The 26,912-nt window shown below is 36.9% G+C and overlaps 1 protein-coding gene across 1 annotated transcript; it reads left to right on the top strand.

The window, feature by feature from the left end:
• Positions 1-10,457: 10,457 nt before the first annotated feature.
• btbd16 (BTB (POZ) domain containing 16) lies at positions 10,458-24,946 on the top strand. The gene is made up of 16 exons (XM_052610808.1): positions 10,458-10,502; positions 10,600-10,753; positions 16,495-16,600; positions 17,260-17,348; positions 17,714-17,842; positions 18,811-18,936; positions 19,073-19,184; positions 19,916-19,985; positions 20,093-20,223; positions 21,120-21,239; positions 21,462-21,547; positions 22,438-22,520; positions 22,682-22,756; positions 22,947-23,048; positions 24,111-24,299; positions 24,557-24,946. Exons 1-16 carry the CDS (start codon positions 10,458-10,460, stop codon positions 24,653-24,655), a joined length of 1,716 nt encoding a protein of 571 aa, XP_052466768.1. The 3' UTR covers positions 24,656-24,946.
• The last annotated feature ends 1,966 nt before the right edge of the window (positions 24,947-26,912 follow it).

Here is a 26,912-nt window from a genome sequence, read left to right on the forward strand (position 1 = left end):
CTTTCTATTGTAAGGGTTGACCAAATCTGATATCTCAATAATTTCTGGAATCTTATCGATAATGATAATTACATTTACTGTACATATACATCTAGCAGACGCTTTTATCCAAAGCGACTTACAAATGAGGACAACAGAGGCAATCAAAACCAACAAAAGGGCAATAATATGTAAGTGCTGTGACAAGTCTCAGTCTATCTCAGTAGGCCTACACGTAGCAATAACAAGTAGATAGAATAGAAAACGAATTGGGAACAGTAGTGTTAGAGGTTATTTTTTAATGAAAATAAAAAGTCCAAAGAATAGAAAAAGAATTAAAAATGCTAGTGTTCGAGGGTCATTCATTATAGTAAATAAAAAGAAAACAAGAAGATGGAATAGAAAAACAAAAGAGTGTGCAAGTGTTTGAGGTTCATGTTTTTTGTAGAGTTTTTGTTCTTCTTCTTAGAATTAGAATAGAGAGTGTTAGAGTTAAACGATCAAATGCAGATGGAAGAAGTGTGTTTTTAGCTGTTGAAGATGAAGATGGCTAAGGACTGCTCAGATTGAGTTGGGCAGGTCATTCCACCAGGAGGGAACAGTTAATGTAGTTACCCAATTCCGATTTTTTCCTCTCATGTGGCACAGAACGGATATGACCGGTGAACGTGTAAACAGGAAAAAACCGCATGGATTCCAATGTTCTCAGATCGGATTCAGGCCTCATTCATATGTGGTAATAAATTGGATATGAATCGGATACGTGCATTTGCGTGTGCCATGTAAGCAGACAAATCGGATATTCCCCAGCAAATGCGAGTCATACGTCATTAAAAAAGTGACTTCAACTCAGGTGGACACCACCAACTGAGATCACATGACTTATTATAGGAGCGAAATTCGCCCAGGCTGCAACAAGGGCTCCTCTTTTTTCTCTGCCGTACAAGACCAATGTTTTGCAGATTTTTTTTTTTTGACTTTTCAAAATATTGTGGAAAGCAAAACACTGTATAATTTTATTTGCATCTGCATCCATTGTATTTTGTGCTGTTTTACTTCCTTTTCCTGGTTAGTTACGTCTACGTTTGGTAGTTTCAACAGTGTGCAATAAATGCAAAAATCGGATACGGGTCACTTTTAAATGATGATGTAAGCGGGTCGTCAAAAAAATCAGAAAATCGGATTTGGGCATCAAGACCTGCAGTGTAAATGCAGCCTAGATGTCAGTGAAAGTGATTTTGTGTTTGTCTTTTGGATGGAACTATAATGTGCCATTCACTTGCAGAATGCAAGCTTCTAGAGGGCACATAATTCTGAAGTAGTGAATTTAGGTAAAGGTGTGCATAGCCAGTGATGGTTTTGTAGGCGAACATCAATGTCTTGCGAGCAGTTATTGGTAGCCAGTGCAAATTAATGACATTGTTGTGACATGTTTTCCTTTTAAAAGGGGGAAGTCGTGGCCTAATGGTTAGAGGGTTGGACTCCCAATCGAAGGGTTGTGAGTTCTAGTCTCGGGCCGGACGGAATTGTGGGTGGGGGTAGTGCATGAACAGCTCTCTCTCCACCTTCAATACCACGACTTAGGTGCCCTTGAGCAAGGCATCGAACCCCCAACTGCTCCCTGGGTGCCGCAGCATAAATGGCTGCCCACTGCTCCGGGTGTGTGCTCACAGTGTGTTCACTGCTCTGTGTGTGTACATTTCGGATGGGTTAAATGCAGAGCACAGTTTGTTGCAGTTTGTTGAAACCAGAAGCAGTTCTTTCTTAGCTAGGTTAAGTTGAAGGTGATGGTCTTTCATCCAGCAATAAATGTCTGTCAGACATGCTAAGATGCAAGCAGCTCAAGATACATTGAAGGACTTATCTGAGAGGTAAGACTCAAACCACTGGAGTGCGTTTCCTGAGATGGCCTTTGCCAATAGGGCTAACAGGAGGATCTGGTGGTTAACCATGTCAAAAGCAGTGAACAAGATAAGTATTGAAGATTTGGATGCCGCTCTTGCCAGTCTTAGAGCTTTAACAACCGAGAACAAGGAAGTTTTGGATGTCCACTTCTAAAGCAAAGGGTAATTTTCTTAAGTAGTGTGGTTATCAAAGTCCGTTTACAAGTGCATCTCAAAAAAATTTAATATCATGGAAAAGTTCTTTATTTCTTGTAATTTAATTTAAAAAAAGCAAACTTTCTTATATTCTAGATTCATTGCACACAAACTGAAATATTTCAAGAGTTGTTTTAGTTTTGATGGTTATGATTTACAGTATCAGTATACAGTATTTCAAAAATGTGAATATTTTCTGAAAGATCAATAAAAAAAAAAAACATTTACAAAACAAAAATGTTCAAGATCTCCAAGCAGGTTTAATTATGCACTCAGTACTTGGTTGGGGCTCCTTTTCCACAATTTACTGCTTTAATGCAGCGTGACATAGAGGCGATAAGCCTGTGGCACAGCGGAGTCGTTACTGAAGCCCAGGTTGCATTGATAGCGGCATTCAGCACCTCTGTATTGTTTGTCAAATGTTACATTTCTTCCTCTTCTCAATACCCCATAGATTTTCTGTGAGGTTAAGGTCATGTGAGTTGGCTGGCCAATCAAGCACAGTAATATCATGGTCAGCAAACCACCGTGGTGTGGTTTTGGCAGTGTGGGCAGGTTCTGAAGTCCTGCTGCAAAAGGAAATCGGCATCTCCATAAAGCTTGTCAGGGGATGGAAGCATAAAAGTGCTCCATAATCTCCTGCATTGACACCAGCAGACGTCAAGGCACCCCAAATCATCACTGCCTTCAGAAACTTCACACTGGACTTCAAGCAGCTTGGATTCTGTTCTTTTCCAGTCTTCCTCCAGACTCCAGACCTTGATTTCTAAATGAAATTCTAAATTTACTTTCAACCGAAAGAGGACTGTGGACTACTGAGCAACAGTCCAGTTCTTTTACTCCTTACCTCAGGTGAAATGCTTCTGATGTATTTTTTTTTTTCTGGTTCAGGAATGGCTTGGTTCTTGGAATGTGACAGCTTTATCCCTTTTCCTGAAGATGTCTGAGTTTGGTGACTCTTAATGCACTTGACTCAGGCTTCAGTCCACTCCTTGTGAAGTTCTTGAATCTGCTTTTCCTCACAATCTTCCCAAGGCTGTGGTCATCCTTGTTTATTGTGAACCTTTTTCTACCACACTTTTTCCCTCCAGTCAACTTTCTAGGAATATATTTTGATACAGCCCTTACAGCAATGACCTTTTGTGACTTACCCTCCTTTTGGAGGGTGTTAATGATTGTCTTCTGGACAACTGTCAAGTCAGTAGTCTTTCCCATAATTGTGGTTGCATGTTCTAAACTAGCCCAAAAGGTACACAGTATTTTTACTCAAAGTTAATCAAAATGATCTAGCTCAAAATTTAATATAATTTTTTTTTGAGATACTGAATTTGTAAAGAGGTTAGTTAGAATTTGTTAAAACATCGAAAATACATTTTGGTCCAAAAATAACAAAAATTACGACTTTATTCAGCATTGTCTTCTCTTCCGGGTCTGTTGTGAGTGTGACTGCTGTGACAGTTGAATAAATAAACAAAGAAATAAATCCTATCAATGTTTCACACAACTCACATAGCAGACTGAATACAGGTATTCAATAATTCAAGTAATATGGGTAAGTAATAACAGTATCTGTTAAATTTTATTTTTGTATCCTCATACTGGCAGTTGTTAACTTTAACATTAAAGCAAACCCATTAATAGGTACATTATAGTAAGAGTTCTCCTTAGAGTTACAAATGACCTGCTCTTATCATGTGATCGTGGTTGTATCTCTCTATTAGTTTTATTGGATCTTAGTGCTGAGTTTGACACAATTGACCACAACATTCTTTTGCATAGACTTGAACACTTTGTTGGCATTAATGGAAGTGCATTAGCATGGTTTAAATCATACTTATATGACCGCCATCAGTTCGTAGCAGTGAATGAAAATGTATCATGTCGATCACAAGTGCAGTATGGAGTACCTCAAGGCTCAGTACTAGGGCCGCTACTCTTCACGCTTTATATGTTACCCTTGGGAGATATCATCAGGAAACATGGTGTTAGCTTTCACTGTTATGCTGACAATACTCAGCTCTATATTTCTTCGCAGCCCGGTAAAACACACCAATTTGAAAAACTAATGGAATGCATAGTCGATATAAAAAACTGGATGTCGAGTAATTTCTTACTGCTAAATTCTGAAAAAACAGAGGTGTTAATTATAGGACCTAAAAACTCTGCATGTAAAACCTAAAACACTATCTAAGACTTGATGGCTGCTCTGTCAATTCTTTGTCATCAGTTAGGAGCCTAGGTGTGCTATTTGATCGCAATCTTTCCTTAGAAAGCCACGTTTCTAGCATTTGTAAAACTGCATTTTTCCATCTCAAAAATATATCTAAATTACGGTCTATGCTCTCAATGTCAAATGCAGGAATGTTAATCCATGTATTTATGACCTCAAGGTTAAATTATTGTAATGCTTTATTGGGTGGTTGTTCTGCGCGCTTAGTAAACAAACTACAGCTTGTCCAAAATGCAGCAGCAAGTGTTCTTACTAGAACCAGGAAGTGTGACCATATTAGTCCATATTAGATTTTCCATACCACCCGGTGTACTTGCCTTTAGTCAAGCGGTCCTCTTTGTTGACTGAAGACGCACCGTAGTCGCCATGGCAAATCTTTCCTCAAATGTCACTTAGTATTTAGGAAATACAACTTTGTTCTCTTTGACATACACCATGACAATATGCTATATAAATACATAGACTATATGTTATATAAGTACACAGACACATGTAAATAATAAATAAAATATAATTTAAATTTTCAGTTTCAATTCAATTCAATATTACTGTGACCTGAACTCCATGTGGGGGTCACACTCTCCTAGACAAAAAAGATTATACCTCCCAAATTTTCTTAAACCACCATTGTCTCAATAGACACATACAAGGTATGTAAATGGTGTGAATGACTGGCATGGCATAAAAGGTATGTCACCTGAAGGTATGTAGTATGGAGGTAAGTACAATATGTTGGTGTAAGATATTATGATGTATAGGCCCCTTTTTGCCTAGCTGGTGGCCCATAAAAACCTACAGTGTTAACTGCTGTAAGTGTCTGCGATGTTGGCTGACCTAGTGTCTCATATGTGAACGTCTGTCTTGGTCTCCAATCTCTGGTAGCTTGCCTAATTTCAGCTTGATTTTTCAGGTCTGGGCTTGCAATTACTACATCTGACATCTCTTCAGGTATAGCACATACACTATCTGCACCAATTTCATCATCCATGTGATTTTATTGAGCATGGGTTCTTCTCTTTGTATTTGACTGAATAGGTCTCTTGCAGGCATTCGCTCAGGTGGATCATCTCTACTTGGTTCTGTCAAATTGGCAGGGATGGTCAACCAATTCGATTGTTAAGTGATGATGTAAGAAGCGCTGTTTCCGGGTCCAAGCCTCAACTCACTTCACTTGAGAATACGACCTAAGCAGCCATTTATGAGCACTGTTTATTTATATTAATAATTTAAGCTAAACGCTTTCAAACTTACGGTATACACTACAGTCTCCCTGCTCACAGCGTCCCAAACACAAATAATTTTTATAAATTTTTTTAATATTTATATTTTTATTGTCTGGCTATCTGGGACTTCGGTATGGAGTTGAATGTTAAGATTATAACTTTTTCGCTTGTGAGTTTATATTAGAACCTTTTGTTGTTTTCTCATGGTAACTGATAGAGCGTTTGGACACGGAAGCGCTGCTACGTGACGTCAGACTTAACAAGCGAATATCCTCCCAAGTCACAATCCTCATCTGAGTCTGCTGTGTCACTGTCTCTGCTAAAGTTACTTCTCTCTTTGTCTCTATGGTCTTTGCTTGTCTGTATATGTGTATTTCTTTCTTTTGCAGGTTACTTTGTAAGTGGTGATTTCGGTGGAGCCTCCACAGGTAAGTCGGTTTCAATGTAACATTCTGGGCTTTCTGTTACCTCCGTTCTCTGGACAAACTATATATGCAGGGTTGTTTGACATCTGTTCCTTCATTACATAAGTTGCCTTTTCCCAGTAGGATCTTAGCTTTCCAGGGCCTCCCTGTCCTCCAAGGTTCCTGACAAGTAACCTGTCTCCTGGCTTCAGTATGACTCCTCTAGTGTTCGATCATACTGTTCTTTGCCCCTAACACTTTGCTGTGCTCCTCTGCAATTCAACATGCTTCAGCCATTCTGGTTGCCCACTGCTCCGTGTACCCTTTATGTGTGACCTTGTCTGTCTTTTCCACAAGACCAAAGATTGGGTCTACTGGGAGGTGAGGACCGTACGGTAGAGCTCAATCTTAAACTCTCGACCCTGGTCGTGATGCAACTTGGCAGAGTAACCGAAGCATGGAATTGAATCTTTAAAAAGGCACTCAGCAGCAGTCTGTCCTGACTTGTTTTATTTTATTTTTTTTCTTTTGGCTTGCGCAAATCTTGTGAAGTGGTCCATGACAAGGGTATATGCATAACCTCCAAGACTTGGCTCCGGGTGTAAGTAGTCAACACACTAGGTCCATTGGCAAGTATGATTTTATGCTGCCCATAGGTGCTTGAACATGAACTGATGTTTTTTTTTTTTCTGTTTTATACATGGGCACCTCTTAGAAATACTCATCCACGTCATTCTTCATGTAATGCCAATACAACTGCTCTCTCACTAGATTCAGCACCCGCTCTCTACCCACATGCCCTATCTTGTCATGAAGGTACTCCAACACTAATTGTTTGTATTTGTTAGGAAGGAGAAGCTGTTCCTCTCTCCCGTCTGTCGGTATAAAAGTCCTCCCTCCTGGTATAACCTGTTCCACTCATGCAAGAATATTTTGCTAGCCCCATCACCTCTCCTCTCACCTCTTTGGTAAGTGTGATGTTCTCGGTCTTACACTTTCCTCCATGTTCTACTGAATCTTCTTTTTGAGCCCTGATCAACTCATTTTGACTTATGTTAGGAATCCATGTGATATGCAGCAGTTGTTCATCTCTCACTAGTGTATCAGTGTGGAGTGTAAATGGTAAGTTGAAATCTGGGTAGCCCAATACAGGTGAGCTTACTAACATACCGATTAACTCTTCCAGAATTTGCTGATGGTCATTAACCCATTCCACTGGAGTTCTGGATGGGACTTGTGGACCTCTGACATTCCTCAGACTGCGCAGATCTCTTAGAGTATCAGGTTTTGCCTGTTGAGGATCATACAATGGTTTTGCTATTCTGGAGAAGTCCTGAATGAAACCACTATGATAACTAAGGAAGCCTAGTAGTCTTCTTACATCACCAACAATGTGGGGTGTTTTATTTTAGAGCGACTGAATAGCTTCCAATTCTTTAACATCTGTTCGCACCCCCTCAGTCGATATCAAGCTTCTAACGTACCAGACTTCACTGTGAATTAACTCACATTTTTCAGCTTTCAACTTCAGCCACATGTTCTTCAAAGGACTTTGCATAGAATAGTATATTGTCCAGGTAAGGTTTACAGCATTAAGGGCAGATAAAGGCTGTCATGTGCCTAGACCCTTCTCTAATGAAACCTTGATGTTATGCTTTGCCCTGATCTAGGATGCTGAACCAGGTGTAACCTTCAAGTTTATCAATCTGGTCTTGTATCCTGGGTAATGGATATCTGTCAGGGACAGTCTTCTTATTCAGTAGGTGATAATCAACACAAAGTCGCAGGTTGTTATCCTTCTTTCGGACGCATACCGCGGGAGCAGCAAATGGAGACTTTGATTTAATGATCCATCCTTTTGCTTAAAGGTCTTGTATGTAACCCTTCACTTCATTAAACAGAGGCTTTGGTACTGTTTAACTGGGATGTCATCCTTTAGGCTTATCTGTATTTGTAAGTTTGGTATACGCCCAATGTCATCTGCATCTCTGCTAAATGCATCAGACTCCTCTTACAGCATTCTCTTGACAATTCCTTGCTGTCTCTCATTTAAATGTCTTAGGTCAATGGGGGATACCACAATGAAGGATTCACCTCATCTTCTGAAGTGGCAGCAGTTTGAATCATTGCAAGGTGCACTGGTCTAGTAATTGATCAATCAAGGTCCACTATTCTTCAATTAACTTTACAGTTTCAATTACTGTACCCTGTGGTATAGTCACATCACATAAACAAAGTGTTGTTTCCAATAGTTATAGACACATAAGGTTTAATCTTTGAGTGTATCTCCAGGAGGCCCTCAGCCAGTGACTAGACGTGATAGAACTACACTGTCTTCCTGAGGTTCAAACAGCCTGGAGTCTAACTGTGCGATGTTCGATTAGATACATCAATGGCTCCAGTGAGCAACGAGACAAGTGTTGGCCTAAGACATTCAGGGTTCTCTTGTATCAGTTCCTCTACTACATTGTACCCCAATAGTGGCCTCTCAATCTGCAGTCTGCTCACGAGGAAAGGGACATTAAAGGACAGTGGTCATAATTTTCGAATAGGTTCATAGTTATGATCGCCCAGCCATCAAATGGGATTGACTCTCCATTCACAGCATAAACTTCCAGGTTGTCATTATACCCCAGGAGTTCATTGAGTGGTCTCACTTTAACATCCGGTAAGTATTGCTCCTTCCATTTGTGGTCTATTACTCACAGCTGCTTCTGGGTGATTGTGTCATGGAGTGCTCCATAGTGTTCACCATGTTGGTAAGTGCATACATTTTTGCACTAAGTTGTTTTATAGTATCACTATGACTTTTCATTTCATGGGTTTCTTTCACAGCTTTCTTTCTCTCCTTAGTAGGCTCTTCGCTGAGTTGCGCACAACTTGCCATGCTGGGCTTTGATTAGGAGATGGACCTAGCCCCATGACCCTTTACCGAAACTGTTGGTGTGTTTCATGTTCACTTTGTTTGGTGTACATTAAAGAGTTAGTTCACCCGAAAATGAAAATGCATCCATCTTCTACTCACCCTCGAATCATCCTAGGTGATGTGATTTTCCTCTTTCAGAATAATCCAATCAAAGTTAAATTGTCCTTGCTCTTCCAAGTCTTTCAGTGAGGTAAGCTGGTGTTTGTGGTTAAATGTTTAGAAGATGTGAAATAAAGTGCACCCGTCTGTAAGAAAATGTCCCTCACATGACTCCCTGTAGCGAATCCATGCTTTTTTGTAAGGCTAATATCCAGATTTCAAATGTAATAAACACTTTTTTTCTAACATCTGCTGACTGTGGGAGTCGGGACACTTGGGTGAACTAACCCTTTAAGTCCTGAAACAATTCATTGCTACTTCTGTCACCAAAATGCAAATGGAAAAAAAACTTAAGTTCTCTGATTGTCATGTCGTTATTATTATAGGTGATATCTGATGTGTGATCCCCAATTTGACCCCATTTATCTTAAATTCCCAGTGTGGAATGTAAGAAAGGCTGCTAATAGGGAACACCTTGTCAAAATGGAGCTGCTTTAGAACTTCAGGTTGGATTGTATGTCGTGTACTAGTTTGTTGTGGCAGTGTATTATGTTGTGTAGGTGTAGACATATATTGAAGAAGTTTCTTACTGAGTTTTTCATTATCAGAAAGCATCCTCTGTACTTCTGTCTTTGTGTCAGTTCTGGCCATTCTAATGCCCCCTGATCCAGTTACACTGAATGATGATGTTGACTGAACAGGATCAGTAGCGTTGAGTGATTGAGTTTTGGATGTAGTGTGTATGTCTGTAGTGTGTATGTAGTATAGTCACCATGGCAACTCTTCCATCAAATGCCACTCAGTATTTAGAAAATACAACTGTGTTCTCTTTGACATACACTCATGACAATTTTATACAAATACATAAAAATTGAAAAATGTAAATAAATATCAGATGTTTAAAAAAATGAATATAGTTTTTTTTTAATGATTTGGGGTAAAAAGGGAAAATAAACTCAAAATATAAACCTAAAATCGGCAGTAGGTGCGGCAAATTACTGCACGAGTGAGCCATTGAGTCATTCAACTGAAACACGGTTGGGTGTTGCTCAGAGATGTAAAACAGTCATGATGTGGCTTTGTTTGAAACTATTTATTTAATAATACAGGAACTTGTGTCTAAAATGTCATGGTATATAAAAAAATTTATAGCCTAAATGCACTGTAAGTTGCTTTGGATAAAAGCGTCTCATAAATTCATAAATGCATAAATTAATTTTTTTTATTTTATAAATGGGCTCGTGCACAGTCGTCTAACCAAGCCTACATCGCCTATTGTAAATGTGCACTCTGGGTGTTTTTTTTTTTTTTTTTTTTTTTTTTTGTAATGTACTCGATCATGTCAAATATTATCGTAGACGATGTATATTGCACATCCCTATTCTGTAAACAGTAAAACGTGCAAAGCTGAATTGTCGGCATCATTATTTAGTTTGAGGTATTGTGTGTGTAAACCTTTATTAGGCTACTCATTCAGTGTATTTGTTTTACAGGTCGATGTTTATAACCTCCCACAATTCACAACAAAACTCTACAAGAAGTGTAAGTTTAAATCAAATTCATGACTCGGTACCAAATGTATTTATTTCCCTTTGCAATATTTAGCACATACTGTACTGTTATACTATGCTTCTAACAGGTGTCAGCTCGCTCACTATGTCAGCGCACACAAGCTGGGTACACTAACCGCTGGCAGCTGGCAGGTGCTTCAGGCAGCGACATGTTGGGTCAGGCACAGGTTCAGAGGGCAGAGGAGTTTGGCGATAAATTGGCAGACAGAAAAATTCTATCAGGTGATCTTCATGGTCTGGAATATTGAAACTCCAGAAAAATTGTCTTGGACTCAGTGCACAGATAAAAAAATAACTCAAAAATGAAAATGTTATCGTTTACTCAACCTCAAGTTGTTCCAAACCTGTATAAACTTTCAGCTTTCAACTTTTGAACACAAACTAAGATATTTTGAAATTGATGTTGGTAACCAAACAATTGACGGTAGACATTGACTCCATTAGTATGGAAACAATACTATGGAAGTCAATGCTACTGTTAACTGTTTGGTTACAAACATTCTTCAAAATATCATCTTTTGAGATCAACAGAGGTAACAATCTCGTACAGATTTGGAATAACTAGAGGGTGAGTAAATGATGACAGAGTTTTCTCAGAGTTTTATATATATATATATACACACACACCTTTTTCCTGACTTAAAAATGAGGGTCGCCATCTGTAAATTCTATAGGTCTAGCTTCCGGTCTCATTTGCATCCAGCTATTTTTAGATGTACAAAACAAGTTTGTTTTGCTGCTTGATATTGACAATTGATGTGTCCTATCATATTATTATGTTGGCTTGGCAACAAGCCAACATACTGTTATGCTATTTAAACTTATTCTTTTTCTTCTTATTATTTTTCTGACAGAAATTCTGAACGCTACTCCTCCTAGGGCTTTAAAGCCACAAGCCCCAAACTCGGCAGAAACCTGCGGGATAGAGCGGTGGTGTGTGCTATATCTTTGCAGACTGATCAGACTTAAAGTTTTTTTTTTTATTAATTTTTAAATGTCAAAATACATTACCCATAGACTTACATTATCTGAGAAAAATTGCGCCCCTAGTTGCAATAACCGAGATTAAAGGGAGGAGTCGGGTTTCGTTTCACTTTTAAACCGGTTAAAAATACCAAGTAAATAATACAATTTCCCTCAAACTGACAAGCTAAACCAACATATCTGATTATTACAGGGGTCAGGGCTCATTAATAATTTATTTCTGGGCAGAGAGCAGTCAGAAAGACGAGAGAAGAATCACTGCTGCTCAGCTCAGTCTGTCTCCACGGAGCTCACAACGAGCGAATTCATTCTAATTTAAGACCTTTTAAAACGGCGATTGCACGCAATCCACACGTTAGAACACACCAAGAGCTAAATTCAGATGTTTCTGAACTGTTTAAAGTAATAACATGATATATTCGCGGCACCCAAATGTCCGCGAGCTGGCGATGTATTTCTCTGAACACTTGAAGTCCACAGAGAATTTACAGCCTTTCGCATTAAAACACTGCAGCGAAACGGCACAAAACAATTAGAATAATATATTATATGGTTTTAAAGTAGTTTTGGCCACTGTCACGCTGGTCTTAGCTGGTTTCTAACTGAATCATCATGCTGAACGTCACATATGAGCTCGCGATGTATTTCTCTGAACACTTGAAGTACACATTTACAGCCTTTCACATTAAAACACTGCAGCGAAACGGCACAAAACAATTAGAAGAATATATTACACATATGAAAATGAGTGTTTATATGTGCTTGTGAGATTTCTCTGTCAGGCTTAACGTCGCAGCAATTGCTCAGCGTTGCATAACATGGTAAAGCAGGGAGCTACACTGAGACCAAAAGGGTCGCATGCATCACTGATTATTTTTGTACCTACTTATGTGTTATGCTATGATTTAATATGACCATTTATTAAAACAGAAATGTGTATTTTAAGAATACGTTTTATAACGTGCTCCGAGCATTCAACACATCAAGTTGGCTTCAGCCCCGCGCTGCGGGAAACTGAACTGAGCAGCTGATGGCGCGTGTGCACGAGAGAGAGCCGCACGTATCGCGGACAGGGACAGCAACACTGAACAGAGCTGTCGTTCAGGACGTTCACTTCCTCCTGGACCTGAACGAACAAATTCAAATCGCAGTTTAAATAAACAGAAAAAAGAGCGAAAAGCAAAAGAGCTCAATTCAGCAGCGCAGTGTTGTTCAGGGAGCAAGCAGAGACGCGTCTCAAAGTCTTCTTGCTTTTGTACCGACAACAAATACATACAAAATATGTCGAAATACCCGTGTTGGAAAGTGTGTTCGAATAAGTATGTGGTTATGTCTTAAGTGAAAGTAAAGATTTGCAAAAAAAAAAAAATCGGATGTGTATCATCATAATGGATGCGTTTGTCTCTTAAAGGGACCGCGCCTAATTTACTAGCTCTGCTGTCAGAGTCTTTAATGTATGAAAATGAAAGTAAATCACTCACTGCTCTTGACTGAATTACCTTGTAGTACAAGAATTTATCCAAAGTCAATCCAAAAATAAGATAGAATTGTTTTACTAGTGGGTGCAGGCCACTAGTTAATTTATGTAAGTGAGTATGGCAAAATAGTGATCTGTGAAATATTATACCCACTAATTCTTCATACAGTAGGCTACCAGTGAAATTGATTTAAAAAAATAATAATTAAGGACCTGCCCATGTTTTGCTTAAGTGTTTCTTTCTTTAATTGTTAATGCAACCTTTTCACACCACAGACTGAACCAAATTAAGCATTTCTTGCTTGGTAACTGTTCAACAAAGTATTGATAGTTGTGTAAATATTGTCATACTGACAGTCTGAAGTTTTGGTTGATTCCATTACATATCTTTTTATCAAAGTTATCCGAAATTATCAAGATGAATTTGTTCTGAGTTATTGTCATATATTATTACCAGTTTCTAAACTACAGCAAATAAACTGTGATTATGTGAGAAATGTTGAAGGTGTCTGAATACATTTTGGTTTGATTGTGTATTTTATCTTACAGTGAAGACTATGCAGTGCTATTTTACATTAACAAAAACAAACTTAAAAAAAAGTAAACATTATGTAAATAGCACAAATAAATAAATAGAATGAACATACAGTACAAATTAAACAATTTTAAACAGTGTGTAACTGCATCATCTATACAAACCATTGTGCTTGGACCCCTTATGATCTCCTTGATTTAAAATGCATTGTTTCAGTAATCTTGTGTGTCGTTGCCCACAACGCAACGGTGGCAGGACTGTGAAATACATACACGAGAAAAATAGGCATGACTTATTTCACATCCAGCTAGACAACCCTGTCATAGCTGTTATCATAGCCCAGGCTTTTTATTAAAAAAAGAAAACAGCAAGGGAGCATGTAAAAAGACTGTTGCAGGTGTATTTTTTTATGGCATTATTATGTGTATTAATTTTGCAGCGGGGCAACTCAATGTTGGGCACACAAGTACTTTGGCTCTTTTGCTCCATGGCCAAGATGGCCAAGCCAACATCAAAGTTAGTTCACTAACTTTTAATTCTAGTTTTAATCTGTTATCTTAATTAAGAACAAACTGGTTTGTACCACAAACTGTTTTACCGTTTACTCCTCATTGTTATGCTCCTCGTTATTTACCTATAACGGCTAATGAAACGGAAGTTGAGCATACTTACGCGTTGAGGAAATAGGTGGATATATATATATATATATATATATATATATATTACAATGAATTACAGTACACAATACACTTTTGGAGGCACTAAAGCAATGCCAGAATGTCATTGAAATAACATGAAATGGTACTTTGCAATGTCTTTTAATCAACAGATGTAACAGTGGTTTTTAATGGATGTATAAAGAGACACGTTTCACTAATATTTAACTATCCCAAACTGTCTCAATATCACTATCTTTATTTCAACAATATTTAACTTATTTTTAAAAAATATATATATTTTTTTTTTATGTTTACCATTACTGTTTAAGATTTTGAATAAATATGTATAATGAAATTTTGAATAATGATATCATTTATCATATAATACTATATGATAAAAATGCAATGCAATATATAAGCTATACAAAATGGAGTCTGTGTGTGTGTGTGTGTGTGTGTGTGTGTGTGTGTGTGTTGCATCACATTGCAATACAGCACACAGAGCAAGACAAATCCAGTCCATGAATAAACATGTCTTTCCAGAACGGTATTCAGATTTGGCAAAAGCTTTATTATATCAAGGAATATCCAACTTGCATTAATGAGTTTTACCCATAATGCCACAGTGTGTCTTCAGCATTAACTTTTGCCAGAATCCTGGGTTGACCAGGGGGATGCGAGTGCCAGACTGTGCCAACCCGCCGACCTGGTGTCACAAACCTGGCATCATTTTAGAGATGGGCACCTGTAGGGTTTTGGCGCGGGATGGTATAAGAGGCATTGGCAGTTATGCACTTGAACACCCATTACCCAGTGAAACAATAAGAAAGACAGTATGGCTTTTGATTCCTGTGCCAGGTCTCTGTGAGTCTGTTTAATTTGAAATAATCAAAATATTGCGATGAAATAGAGGTGTGCATGCTGAGTGGTGTCTGCTTGAATTGAATGCTTCTTATGACTGGAGTTATAGATTTGCTTATTGTTGAGACAGTATAAGGATGAATAAAAGGATGCTAACAGATACTTTCCATAAATAGGGAACAAAGTGCTGCCCTAGTACTTTTACTTTTATTTAAAAGTACTTTAGTACTTTTTATTAAATAGAGAGAACTATTTAATAAAAAATAATTGAAATTGAAAAAAAAAAAATTTACTGACCATCATATATTTGAAACCTATATGACTCTTCTTCTGTTTCTCAGCCAGCTAACAATCTCAATGTCGATAGTGTTTTTTTTTTTTTTTTTTTGAGGCATTAATTGCATTCAATATTTTTTAATATTTATTTAGAGGTTATTGTTACAATATAACAAAATCATGCAAAGTTGTGTTTTAAATTGCATTCAGTCATATCAAATATTGTTAACAGTGTTGTAAAGATTGGATGGAAAAGCTATGTTGATGGTTTTTTATGAAAATCTGTTGAAAATGTACGCAGCCTCAGGCTATCCAACATGTAGATGACTTTGTTTCTTCATCAGAACAGATTTGGTGAAATTTACCATTACATCACCTGCTCACCAATGGATCCTCTAAATGGGTGCTGTCAGAATGAGAGTCCAAACAGCTGCTAAAAACATCACAATAAACCACATTTAATCCACACAATCCCAATCCATCAGTTACTGTTTTGTGAAGTAAAAAGCTGCTTGTTTGTAAGAAACAAATCCATCAAGGCAAAATACAAGACACATTTCTTTAGAACTATTTTTGACAATTTTTTTATCTATGCATATTTTTCTACTGGTTCGGACTACACACGATTTTCACTGGAGAAAGATATGTTATGGACAGAGGACTCGTATTTTAGTAGGAAGCAATGGATTTAAGATAAAAAAAAACATATTTATGGATTTGTATATTGCGAAAATATAATTATAATATAATGTGGATTATTGTGATGCTTTTATCAGCTGTTTAAACTCATTATGATGGCACCTATTCACAGAGGATCCCTTGGTGAGCAAGTGACGTAACGGTAAATTTCTCCAAATCTGCTCAGATGATGGATGGTTTTTATTTTTCATTTTTCTGTGAGCTATTCTTTTATTAAGAAGTGCAAATGTATTCATGTTAGATGGTATACATTACCTCAAATTATATAGCCAATGAAGTATGAAGTATTAGTAATCCACAGTAGAATATTCTTAATTTGCATATATTTTTCATCCTTTGCTCTCATTTGCATTAATGCAAACAGTCATCTGTCACAAACATACTGTATGTTTAATCATAGCTCAAATATCTGGATCACTTCATCCTATTCTTGAACACGCACACCCTCTCTCACTGTGTGTTTATGTTGCAGCTGACCCCATGGCACTCCACTGGCACGAGGGTGCCACTAGCTGCCCACAGTTCATTTTGCCACGTCTCGTTCACCCGCTTTCTGCCAGCCGACGTACCAGACTCTGGTATGTTGCCAGGGACAAGTTGACTACCATGACAACTGTTTAGCGGGAGAGAGAGACAGGCAGATGAGGAGAGAGGGGGACAGTTTATCTCACTCCAGGGATAGATCTATGGGATATCTGCCAGGCCACATGCTATCATTATGGAGCAGGTTGGGTAGCACATTAAAGAATGACAACTTTCTACTTGGTGGGACTTTGAACACAAAGAGTATCTAGAGGGGCAACACTTGGCACTGAAGCACTGTGGGATTAGAGGGGATTAAACTGACGAAGTGTGTGTGTGTGTGTGTGTGCCCACTGTGTGTTGGACAAATTTAAACCCAAAAGTGAGCTAAACCTGACAAAATCAACAAAAACCTCCCTTTGGGGACAGCCTCGTTTGTAAAACTGGTATAAAAAATAAAGAAAACAAAGTTTTTCTTAAAAATTGCAAAAACGCAGAAAGTTTTCTGGTAGGATAGGTCTGGTAGGTTTAGGGGTAGGGTTGGTGTAGGCGGGTGATAGAATATAAAGTTTGGACAGTATAAAAACCATTACACCTATGGAGTATCCCCATTTAAATAGCTATGTAAACCTGTGTGTGTGTGTGTGTGTGTGTGTGTGTGTGTGTGTGTGTGTGTGGATGCACCTATAATGTCTCTCTTTACCTTTATATGCAGCAAAGATGTCACATGGTCTTCAAAGCTTGACAGTCCAGCGGAACAATTTTACATTTTGTCTCGCAGTCTGACCCAAAACGCTAAACCAGGTATGAAGTATTGAAAATCTAATTGGGGATATTTGCTAAGGCAGGAATTATTATAGCAACAACCATGTTCTACGGGAATGAATTATGCAGATGATGTGACTTGTGTTATTGCATTTTTAAGTGATTTTCACCTTGATAATGATAGTAAAAACGATAGTAGGCTTTGAATGAGAAATCTGAGTCATATCTAGAGCCTAAAAAATAAATTTTCATTTGGTAATACTAAGCCAAGAGTAATATTAAAGTTAGAATAAACCAAAAGCAACTCTTAGCAACCCCCTATTTCATTACTCATTACTGATTTTCCTATGCATGCTTCTACAAAATGCAATATAAGTATATGCCCTGCTTGTTCATGCTCATAGATGCAGTGCTGGAATGTCTGGGGGTCAGGTGGGAGCTGCATTGCTCAGTCCTGAGTGGTTCAGAAAAATTATCTGAGATGTATACCAACAGCAAAAGACAGAGAGATGTTCAGCTACAAGAGAGAGCTGGTATGATGCCCATCTATTGTGTATACTGTTTTTTTGGTTTTATCTGATTTGTTCTGCATTGTTTTGTTTTCCAAGGGTCTTGTTTTCAAACAGGTCTCTCAAGATCTTATACAGAGCAAATTAGTCAATAGTGTATTGTTTCAAAAACCATAGCAACAGTATGCTGCATGAACACACTCAAGTAGGATCAGTATTTATTTCTAACAGTACAAACTGAAGATGTGTAATCGTATGAGCACCCCACCAAGCTTGACACAGCAACATTGGCTCAACCAATAACGTGAAGATCTATTTGACTAACCAGTGGAAGAGGGGAGAATGTTCTGGAAACCTGTTTGAAAACAGTCATTCTTCTTGCAATTCAGTTTTTTGACACTAGTAAAACCATCCATCCAGATACCATCCAAAAGTAATTATTTTATGAGCGCATGGGACAGAACTGTTTTATAATTAAAATGTATTTATTATTGAGTTTATTAGAACAGTCATAAAATATACTGAATAATAACTTGTGAAACATTATTATGTAATAAATGATGCAAAACTGAAGATCCCATTATAGTCATAATAAATAGACCGCTTCAAATGTAACTTATAAATATTTTACATGTCTATCTTAGAGTTGGTGGAATTGATATATATATATATATGTGTGTGTGTATATATATATATATATATATATATATATATACATATATATATATATATATATATATATGTGTGTGTGTGTGTGTGTGTGTGTGTGTGTGTGTGTGTATATATATATATATATATATATATATATATGTGTGTGTGTGTGTGTGTGTGTGTGTGTGTGTATATATATATATATATATATATATATATATATGTGTGTGTGTGTGTGTGTGTGTGTGTGTGTGTGTATATATATATATATATATATATATAAAAGAAACCGTTCAAGAGAGAAATTCAGAAATTCCTCCTATTTTGTTTGTATATTGCAGTCATTGGTAAAGAAAGCAGAGCTAGTAAGTCTACGTGTGGAAGAGGACTGGCCTACAGGAAGTGGCATCTCAGTGGCCCTTTGATTCTCCGACTGCCTGTCACAGATGCGTCCATCAATAAAGAGGGTAAGCTCTAAAAAGATGTCATACTTATTATGACTTAGTAGCAGTAGATAGCAAGCCGTGTCATCATCACTTGCTGTCACATGAGTTCCTGATCTCAGTGATGTTGACTAATGACTGAACTTCTGCTGTGTTCTAGCTTTGTCTTTTGCCCTGCGGACACTGTACGACCCAGAGGAACGCCCCAATGAATGGGGAGAGACTGTGCTCTCTACTGCCGCATTACTGGGAATCTCCAACCTCTTCCAGAAGTTAGTATTGTAATAATATTTCACAATATGTTGGTGGTTAAAATGAAACATAGTTTAAATTTGCAAACTGTATCCCCTCAAGCCATGCTGTTTTCAACATATATTTAGATTCTACATATATTTTGGCCAGAAATATATGCCTAATAAAAAGAAGAGACAAGAATATGTCTCCTGCAAGTAGTAAAAAAGTCAAGAACAAATTATTCCTGTGCGTCTGTAATGTGTCATATTAAGTAATAAAGACTGATCCATTAGTGCATAAGCCCACATCTAGGTCTCTACAGAAGTTTAAATGGTCAAATAGATCCTTACGTTATTGGTTGAGCCAATGTTGCAGTGACAAGTTTGGTGGGGTGCTCAAACGATTACACATTTTTAGTTTGTCCAATCTTGGAATGATTCATATACAGGATGTTGGGTGTGACTGTATGTGAGTTTTGGCACTGCAGTCAGTTACCGTATTTATTTGAAACATGTTTTTCGAGTAAGATCAACCATGATCCACCCAGCAGAGTTTGAACTACAACATGCATTGCATAACAGTCCGTTTCTCCACTGGTCATGGGTGCATCAATTTGTAATCGTTAATGCAAATTGTACACACAGTCACGAATGCTTGCATGTTTAGTTTCAGAATGTCAGTGCAGAATATCAGAAATTATCCAGACATATATGAATACACAGTGTGTTAAATATTCTGTCCTTTTAAAGCTGATGGATATGATTGACAGGTGTCTTAAAGAGATGTTGACAAATATCTCATCTTCTACTGTGTGCAGCTTTCATCGAGTCTCCTGCAAGGTAATTGTTATTAGTAGTAGTATTGATGTATTGTTCTATTTTTCTTTAAATGACCAATAGGGGGAGCTCTTTATTCAGTGTGTAAACGTCTATAACGTGTTTTTCAGTTCAAAGAGACTATTCTCCAGAGAGCATGTGAGCGCTGGTTGGAGCTGTTCCTTGTGATTGAACTCTCCTGCCATATAAAACTCAGAGATCTCCCCTTTGACCTCTTGCTGAAGACCCTGCTTAGTCCAAGGTCTCATGATTTTTCTTCTCTTTTCGGCCTTTCACACTGAGAAGCACTTGCATCAGGATCTTTTTTTGATTCTATTGCTTTTGCATAAAGAAGATGAAGCCTATTTATAAGACCATTAGGATTTTTTACATCGTGACATTTTCCTGCCAAAGCTTCATTACTGAAGCGCATCAGGATGTTTAACTTCTGTGTTTTTATGTTTTCCCTATTCTCAGTGGTATTTTTCATTAGATTCTCATTACTCTCATTTCTGCAAATGTTTTCTTCATTTACATCATTTACTTCATTTCTTTGTTTACTTCATTTACATGAACATAAAATAAGTACATTGCACCAAATACTACCATAATGGATAGATCTAAATATTGCACAAATAATCTATCTGTCTGTCGATCTATTAGTGGGGGAAATGTGATTTAGAAATATCATTCTGCAAACACTTACTGCTCTCAAAATATAACTAATGCTAATTCTCATTAGAGTCTCATTACTGTAATATAGTCAGAAAAACCATCCTTTCTCCAAACTTTTTGTATTTTACATCAACATCTAATACAGTGCACCATCTAATATCTTGATGTGTTGACCAATGCCATTATTTATCTATTTTTCTTTATTGTAATGGGTGAAATGTGATTTTGCAATTTTACTCTGCAAAACACTTAATGGTCTTTAAATATGCTTTTGTGTGTGTGTGTGTGTGTGTGTGTGTGTGTGTGCAAAATATAATTTCTATTGATTTTGGTATGGCATATGGCCTGGACATTCTTTGTAATGCTTTTATAAGCACTTTTCTGTACTTCAAGTCACCTTCTGCATACATAACGGCTATTAAAACATCCAAAATGAGCATATGGAGTAAATCAGCAGGAAACTAATAAGGTTTCTGTGTCTAGACTGTTCACATCTAATGAGTATGAGGTCTTGAGAGCAGTGCTGTACTGGCTGTACCTGCAGTTAAACCCCTTCAGAGAGACCCTACCAGCCCATAGCACCGTCATCACCTTCTTCTCCAAGTATGTTACCTCCTTCTTGCCATTTACAGCTGTCAGCAACAACCCAACACGTGTGAGCCATTAGTATAATTCCTGACAATAAAAACCCCATTTACGGAGGACATTACAACAATTAAGTACACTATACCTTCTTTTTGAAATGACCTTGATGCTGCTTAGGGAGTTTTATGCACATATGCTGCTTTAATGACATCCCTTTCATCATATATCTCTCTGTTCCAGGGAAACGGCTGTTTTCTTGGAACAGCCTCAGGGTCAAAAATACATCACTATCTTTCAAGCTCTTCGTATGCATGGCATTACTGAATGTAAGTTGGGAGGCTTTGTGATGGATGCTTCATTAGCTCATATCACAAACTAACATAGTCTACAACATTAGATTGGTGTCTTCCAGTAATATTAAAGGAATAGTTCAAAATGAAAATTTGCTGAAAATGTACTTGCCCTCTGGCCATCCAAGATGTATGTGAGCTTGTTTCTTCAATATATATAAAGAAATTTAGTATTTCATAATTTGCTGATCAATGAATCCTCTGCAGCGAATGGGTGCCGTCAGAATGAGAGTCGAAACAGCTGATAAAAACATCACAATAGTACACAAGTAATCAACAAGCTGCGTGTTTATTATAAACAAAACCATCATTTTCAAAGGTGTTTTCAAACTTTTCGAAGGTGCGGCCAAAATATGAGTCTTCCGTCCGTAATATTGCTTTCTCCAGAGAAAAAGTTGTCTAAACACTGTTTACGAGCAAAACAATCCAGTGGATTTTGGACTGGTATTTTTTGTATTAAAATACTTTAATAATGGATTTGTTTATGAACACATCTTTACACTTCACAAGACTAAATGATGAGTCAGGACAATTACGTGTGGATTATTGTGATGTTTTAACCAGCTGTTTGGACCCTCATTCTGACGGCACCCATTCACTGAAGAGGATCCATTGGTGAGCAAGTGATGTTATGGGAAATTTCACCAAATCTGTTCTGATGAAGAAACAAACTCATCTACTTGTTGGATGGTGCAAGAGTAAAATTTTGTTTTATTTTTGGGTGTACTATTCGTTCAACCACACACTATCACTTCACTGGAAAAGCTACACTGTTTTGGAAATAACACTACTGACAAATTAACTTATGTTAGAGCGTTGCTAACATTATATTCTAGTTATGTGGTTTATATGTGTCTGTGTCTCAGGGCAGCATCTGCAGGAGCTGCAGAACATCAGAGTTCTTCCTGAATCCTGGCTGCTTCACATCCTGTCTAATCATTACCACACTGTAAGTGTGTGTAGTGATGACAGAAAAACAACACTACATTCAACCCACCATACATAATTCACACGCTGCTTGTTTCAATACAAGTTGTATCGATTTTTTTTTTTGTCACCTAATTCAGTAGCTTCAATGTTGATTTGTATGTTGTTGTTTTTTTCCCATAGCTTTACAGCGGGGGCGACATGGCTGTGACTGACTTCTCCAAACAAGCCATCCGGTTTGGAATGATGTTTGATAGGGTGCTTTACACTTTCTGACACTTGAACACTTATGGCTGTCCCCAGAGCTTTTCAGTCGTTCAATCGCTTACAGTTACTGCTGTTACTATATAACAAAGTCAACCCATGCATTTTCTTTCATGCTTATGTTCTTTATTTGCTTGTAAGGCAATGTTTTTTGTGTTGTGTTTTTCCCTGTGTTTCTGGACAGGAACCAGTGTGCTGCACTCAAACCATCAGCCTCTATGGCTTTTACTTTCTCCTCCAAGCTGCTAAAATGGGCGAATCAGATTCATACAGCTTCTCCATTGAGGTTAGAGTCCTCACAGCTAAATATAATATATAATATATACAAAGCTAATACATACCCTTGTGAACAAGAAATGCACATAATTGTATCAAGTGTGCACTTGTGCTATACTTCAAATCTTAAAACTATATTTTAAAAAAAGAACAGTTATTTTGATGTGTTGAAAAACATACTAAAGCAGTTGTTTAAGTTCATTAAAAGTTAAAATATTTTAAATGTACTAAATTGTGACTTCATTAGAAATGTGTAATAAGAAATATATTTATGGCATGCATGTTTCAATGGAAGTGACACATATATTTTATTTAGCCATAAATGCTTGTCAATACATTCAGCAGTGCAGTTTAACCACATTTCAAAGTCCTGCTTAACTGGATCAGAAAAGCACTCTTAAATTAATATTTTTGCAATTTATATCAATTTAAACAATGATCCATTTTTGTTTAATATTAAATAACATGTAATTAAGTGTTTGAGAAATTACATTCAGTTTGCACCTTTAGAGTGAATTATTACCGTAATAATTTTTTTTCTTTTATAAGTATTCCAAAGTTTACTTGTTTTCAAGGGTATGTATACCAAGTTAAGACTTATTATGTCTTAAGTATCCACCAGATGGCACTTTCTGTTGGGAGCTATCAATGTATTTCATTTACAATAAATTTAAAGATGCAGTTCACCCAAATTATAGTCACCATTCATGCATTCTTATGTTGTACAGCCAAAGCTGAATTATTTTAGATTTTTTATTCCATGGGACACACTAAAGCAGAAGAGCAATGTCAAACTATAAAACTGCCATAAAAGTGTTCCATACATTAGATGTATGTTAGAAACTGAAATTTAAGTTTCATCATTGTAGTCTGTCTACAAGGCTAGACACAACTTATTTAGACGTATGCATGCTTGAATTCCACAAAACAAAACAAAAAGTCATGCATTTTGGTGAATAAATGATGATTGAACTTTTATATTTTGGGTGAACTCTGCCTTTAAGACATTCCACAGAACATATGCCATCTTCTCCCATTCTCCTTCTATCTCACAATCTCTCTGTTTGTGTAGAGGTTAAGACACTGGGATCCAGCTTTATGCCAGTCTTCCATTGTGAGCCGTCCATACAGTGTGAGATCGGATCGATCAGTGTGCTATCACATCACAGTGCAAAGCTACTCCAGTGGCGAGTGGAAAGAGCACAGCAGTGGAGCTGTCACTCAAGAGTTTGGCTTATGCAAACGCCGCTGTAGGAGCAAGGTACTAACTCCCAGAGTCTGAAATAATACAATGAAGACTAGAAACAGGACAATAATCTGTTTGAAAATGTCCAGTTATTGCTGACAGCCCATGAAGAATGACAACCATTCAGACTGTAGAACAACATTACAAAAATTTTATGCATAATAATAAATTTTTTTGTCATTGTTATTATTATTATTGTTTAAATATGCAATTTAATTTTTAGATATTTCAATATGCTTCTTTGTAATAAAGTAACTTTTTTTTTTAAACAGCCGTTCCAGATTGAAGGACTTTCTCCACCCATCCTAGTGACTTTTTCTCTGGCGTTCCCCTTTAGATCTTGCATCTCGGCCACTTTTCATAGTGAATAAATGAATGGATTATACCCAATGTCAAAATGCATTTGTGTTTTTCATGTTTATGTATGGTGGACACTATGTCTAATAACAGCTAAATTGTAGTATGAATGCCCTTAGAATCATTGAATTAGACATGAGCAATGCACATGCTTGATATCCATGTTTAATTATTGGTGATTTATTTAAAATAGCACAGAAATGCTTATATTGTTTCTATCAGACTTAAGGCTTTCAATTCTTGCAATGATAAAAGACTGAAAAAATCCCATATACATATGTCGATTGAGAGATTTCATTGAGAGTGGGCCCTTGTACCAAAAAATACTCAGAACCACCTCTGAAAAAAAAGAATAAAAAAGGGTTGTTTTTAACCCAGATTTTTTTAGAGTGCACAATTTGTGGGGAATAAAACAGTGAAGCAACTTTTTATTGTGTGTGCATAACTTTAACTGCAGGTAAAGAAAATACTATTTATACACATATAGCCATAAAATTATTATTATTATTATTTTTTTTTTTTTGGAGGGGGGAATAACTCTCTAGTGCTGCTCGCTTTTTTATTTTAATTAAATTAATAAATTCTATTTTAGTTTGATAATGTTTTTATTTAATATTTTATGTTTTTAGAGGATTTTATTGTACTAAATTACATTAAAGGATTATTTACCACTTTTTGAGCACTGACCTGAAAAAAAAAAAATAATAATCTGACATAACTGTGGTAAATATTGAATGGTTTGGAGCACAGACTTATTTCTATATTTAATATTTAATATTTATTTTCACATAGAAAGTGCTATAACCTTTACCAAGTTTGACACCATTCTGATAAAGTAAAAAAAAAAAAAAAAACATGCGTGTGATATATATATACCGAACAGCAACAGAAGGTTAAAGGTTAGAAACACATCTGAGTATTTTAATTCATTTCGAACTACAAGTTATACAACAAAAATAGCAGTTTCCAAACTCCGCAATAATTCCGCTTAATTCTTAATCAAATGTGGCCTTAGTGTTCCACAAAAAAAATGGTAACGCAGCAAATAAACAAAGTGAAAGTAGCAACAGAGATCTTAAAATATCTGCAAGTAAAGATACAAAGAGCAAATATTTTTAAAATAATCATTACAATGCACTTTTTACTATTTATCATGCTTTTTTTATTTTTTATTTCAGAAGTTCATTTTTTTTTTTTTTTTTGTGCATATATTTGAAGTTGTTGTTTTTATTTATTAATTTGCTGTTTTTTGTGCATGCAATTGTTTTCATCACTTCTGTCTAGATTCATATCTGAAACATTGTTGGAGCAAAAGCAGCTGGTGACAGTCTGCCACGAACACTTAAAAGTCTTCATTCTTCTATTCTTCTTCTTCTTGCTTCTTTTTTAGTTCTCAGAAAGTTTCTTCAAGGCATATTTAAATTTACGCTATTTTAGTAGTGTGTTCACACTGGAAATTCCAAACAGAAAAAGTACAAATATTAAGGTCAAGTATATGGTGCATTGCATTGTGGGATACAATATCTTGCACAGTGTGTACTGCACATTTTGGCGAATATAAAATCTCATCCATGTATTTCAAGCATACATTAAGTAAGCTTATATTATTTGCACAATATAATGTACAGTACAATTAAAGTTGATATTTGCTGTAGGGAGCAGCTATTGCACCATTAGCTTTTGTTTTTGTAGCTCATTTCTCATGCCTAGATCTGACACACTGTCCACATCAACACTGTGGACTGCCATCATTTGGCTCATGCAACCTCGAAATTGTTTCCCTCTTCTTGAAATGTGCTGCAATGCTATTGTTTTCAAGGGCTGCGAACTGAGGGAAGAGGAAGCGTGTTTTGCGTGTTGCACTGTGTTTTCACATGGGCAAACTGCCACTGAGGAAACAAAGCTATCCCAATCACAATGCATTCTGGAAAATGCTCAGCGGAGCAGTGCGGATATATACAGCAGCCATCCACAGACTACTCGATGACCCGCTGCAGGCTTCAAATAAAGTCACTCTACTGATATGACCCACAACTGACTTCCATTGACCCACATTTTCATTCCAAAATGAATATGAGAAAGCAGAAAAACTTTTAGTTTCTTTCTTTCTAACTCGTCACCAAGAATTAGAAAGGCTTTGAAAAAAGAAGAAGATATTTTGAAAAATGTAGGCAACCAAACAGTGGCTGGTAGCCATTGTGACTTACATGGTATTTTTTTTTTTTCGATGGCTACACCAACTATTTAGTTATAAACATTCTGCTAAATATC

This window comes from Carassius gibelio, chromosome A12 (assembly GCF_023724105.1).
Source record: "Carassius gibelio isolate Cgi1373 ecotype wild population from Czech Republic chromosome A12, carGib1.2-hapl.c, whole genome shotgun sequence".
In the NCBI taxonomy this organism is placed as follows: Eukaryota; Metazoa; Chordata; class Actinopteri; order Cypriniformes; family Cyprinidae; genus Carassius; species Carassius gibelio.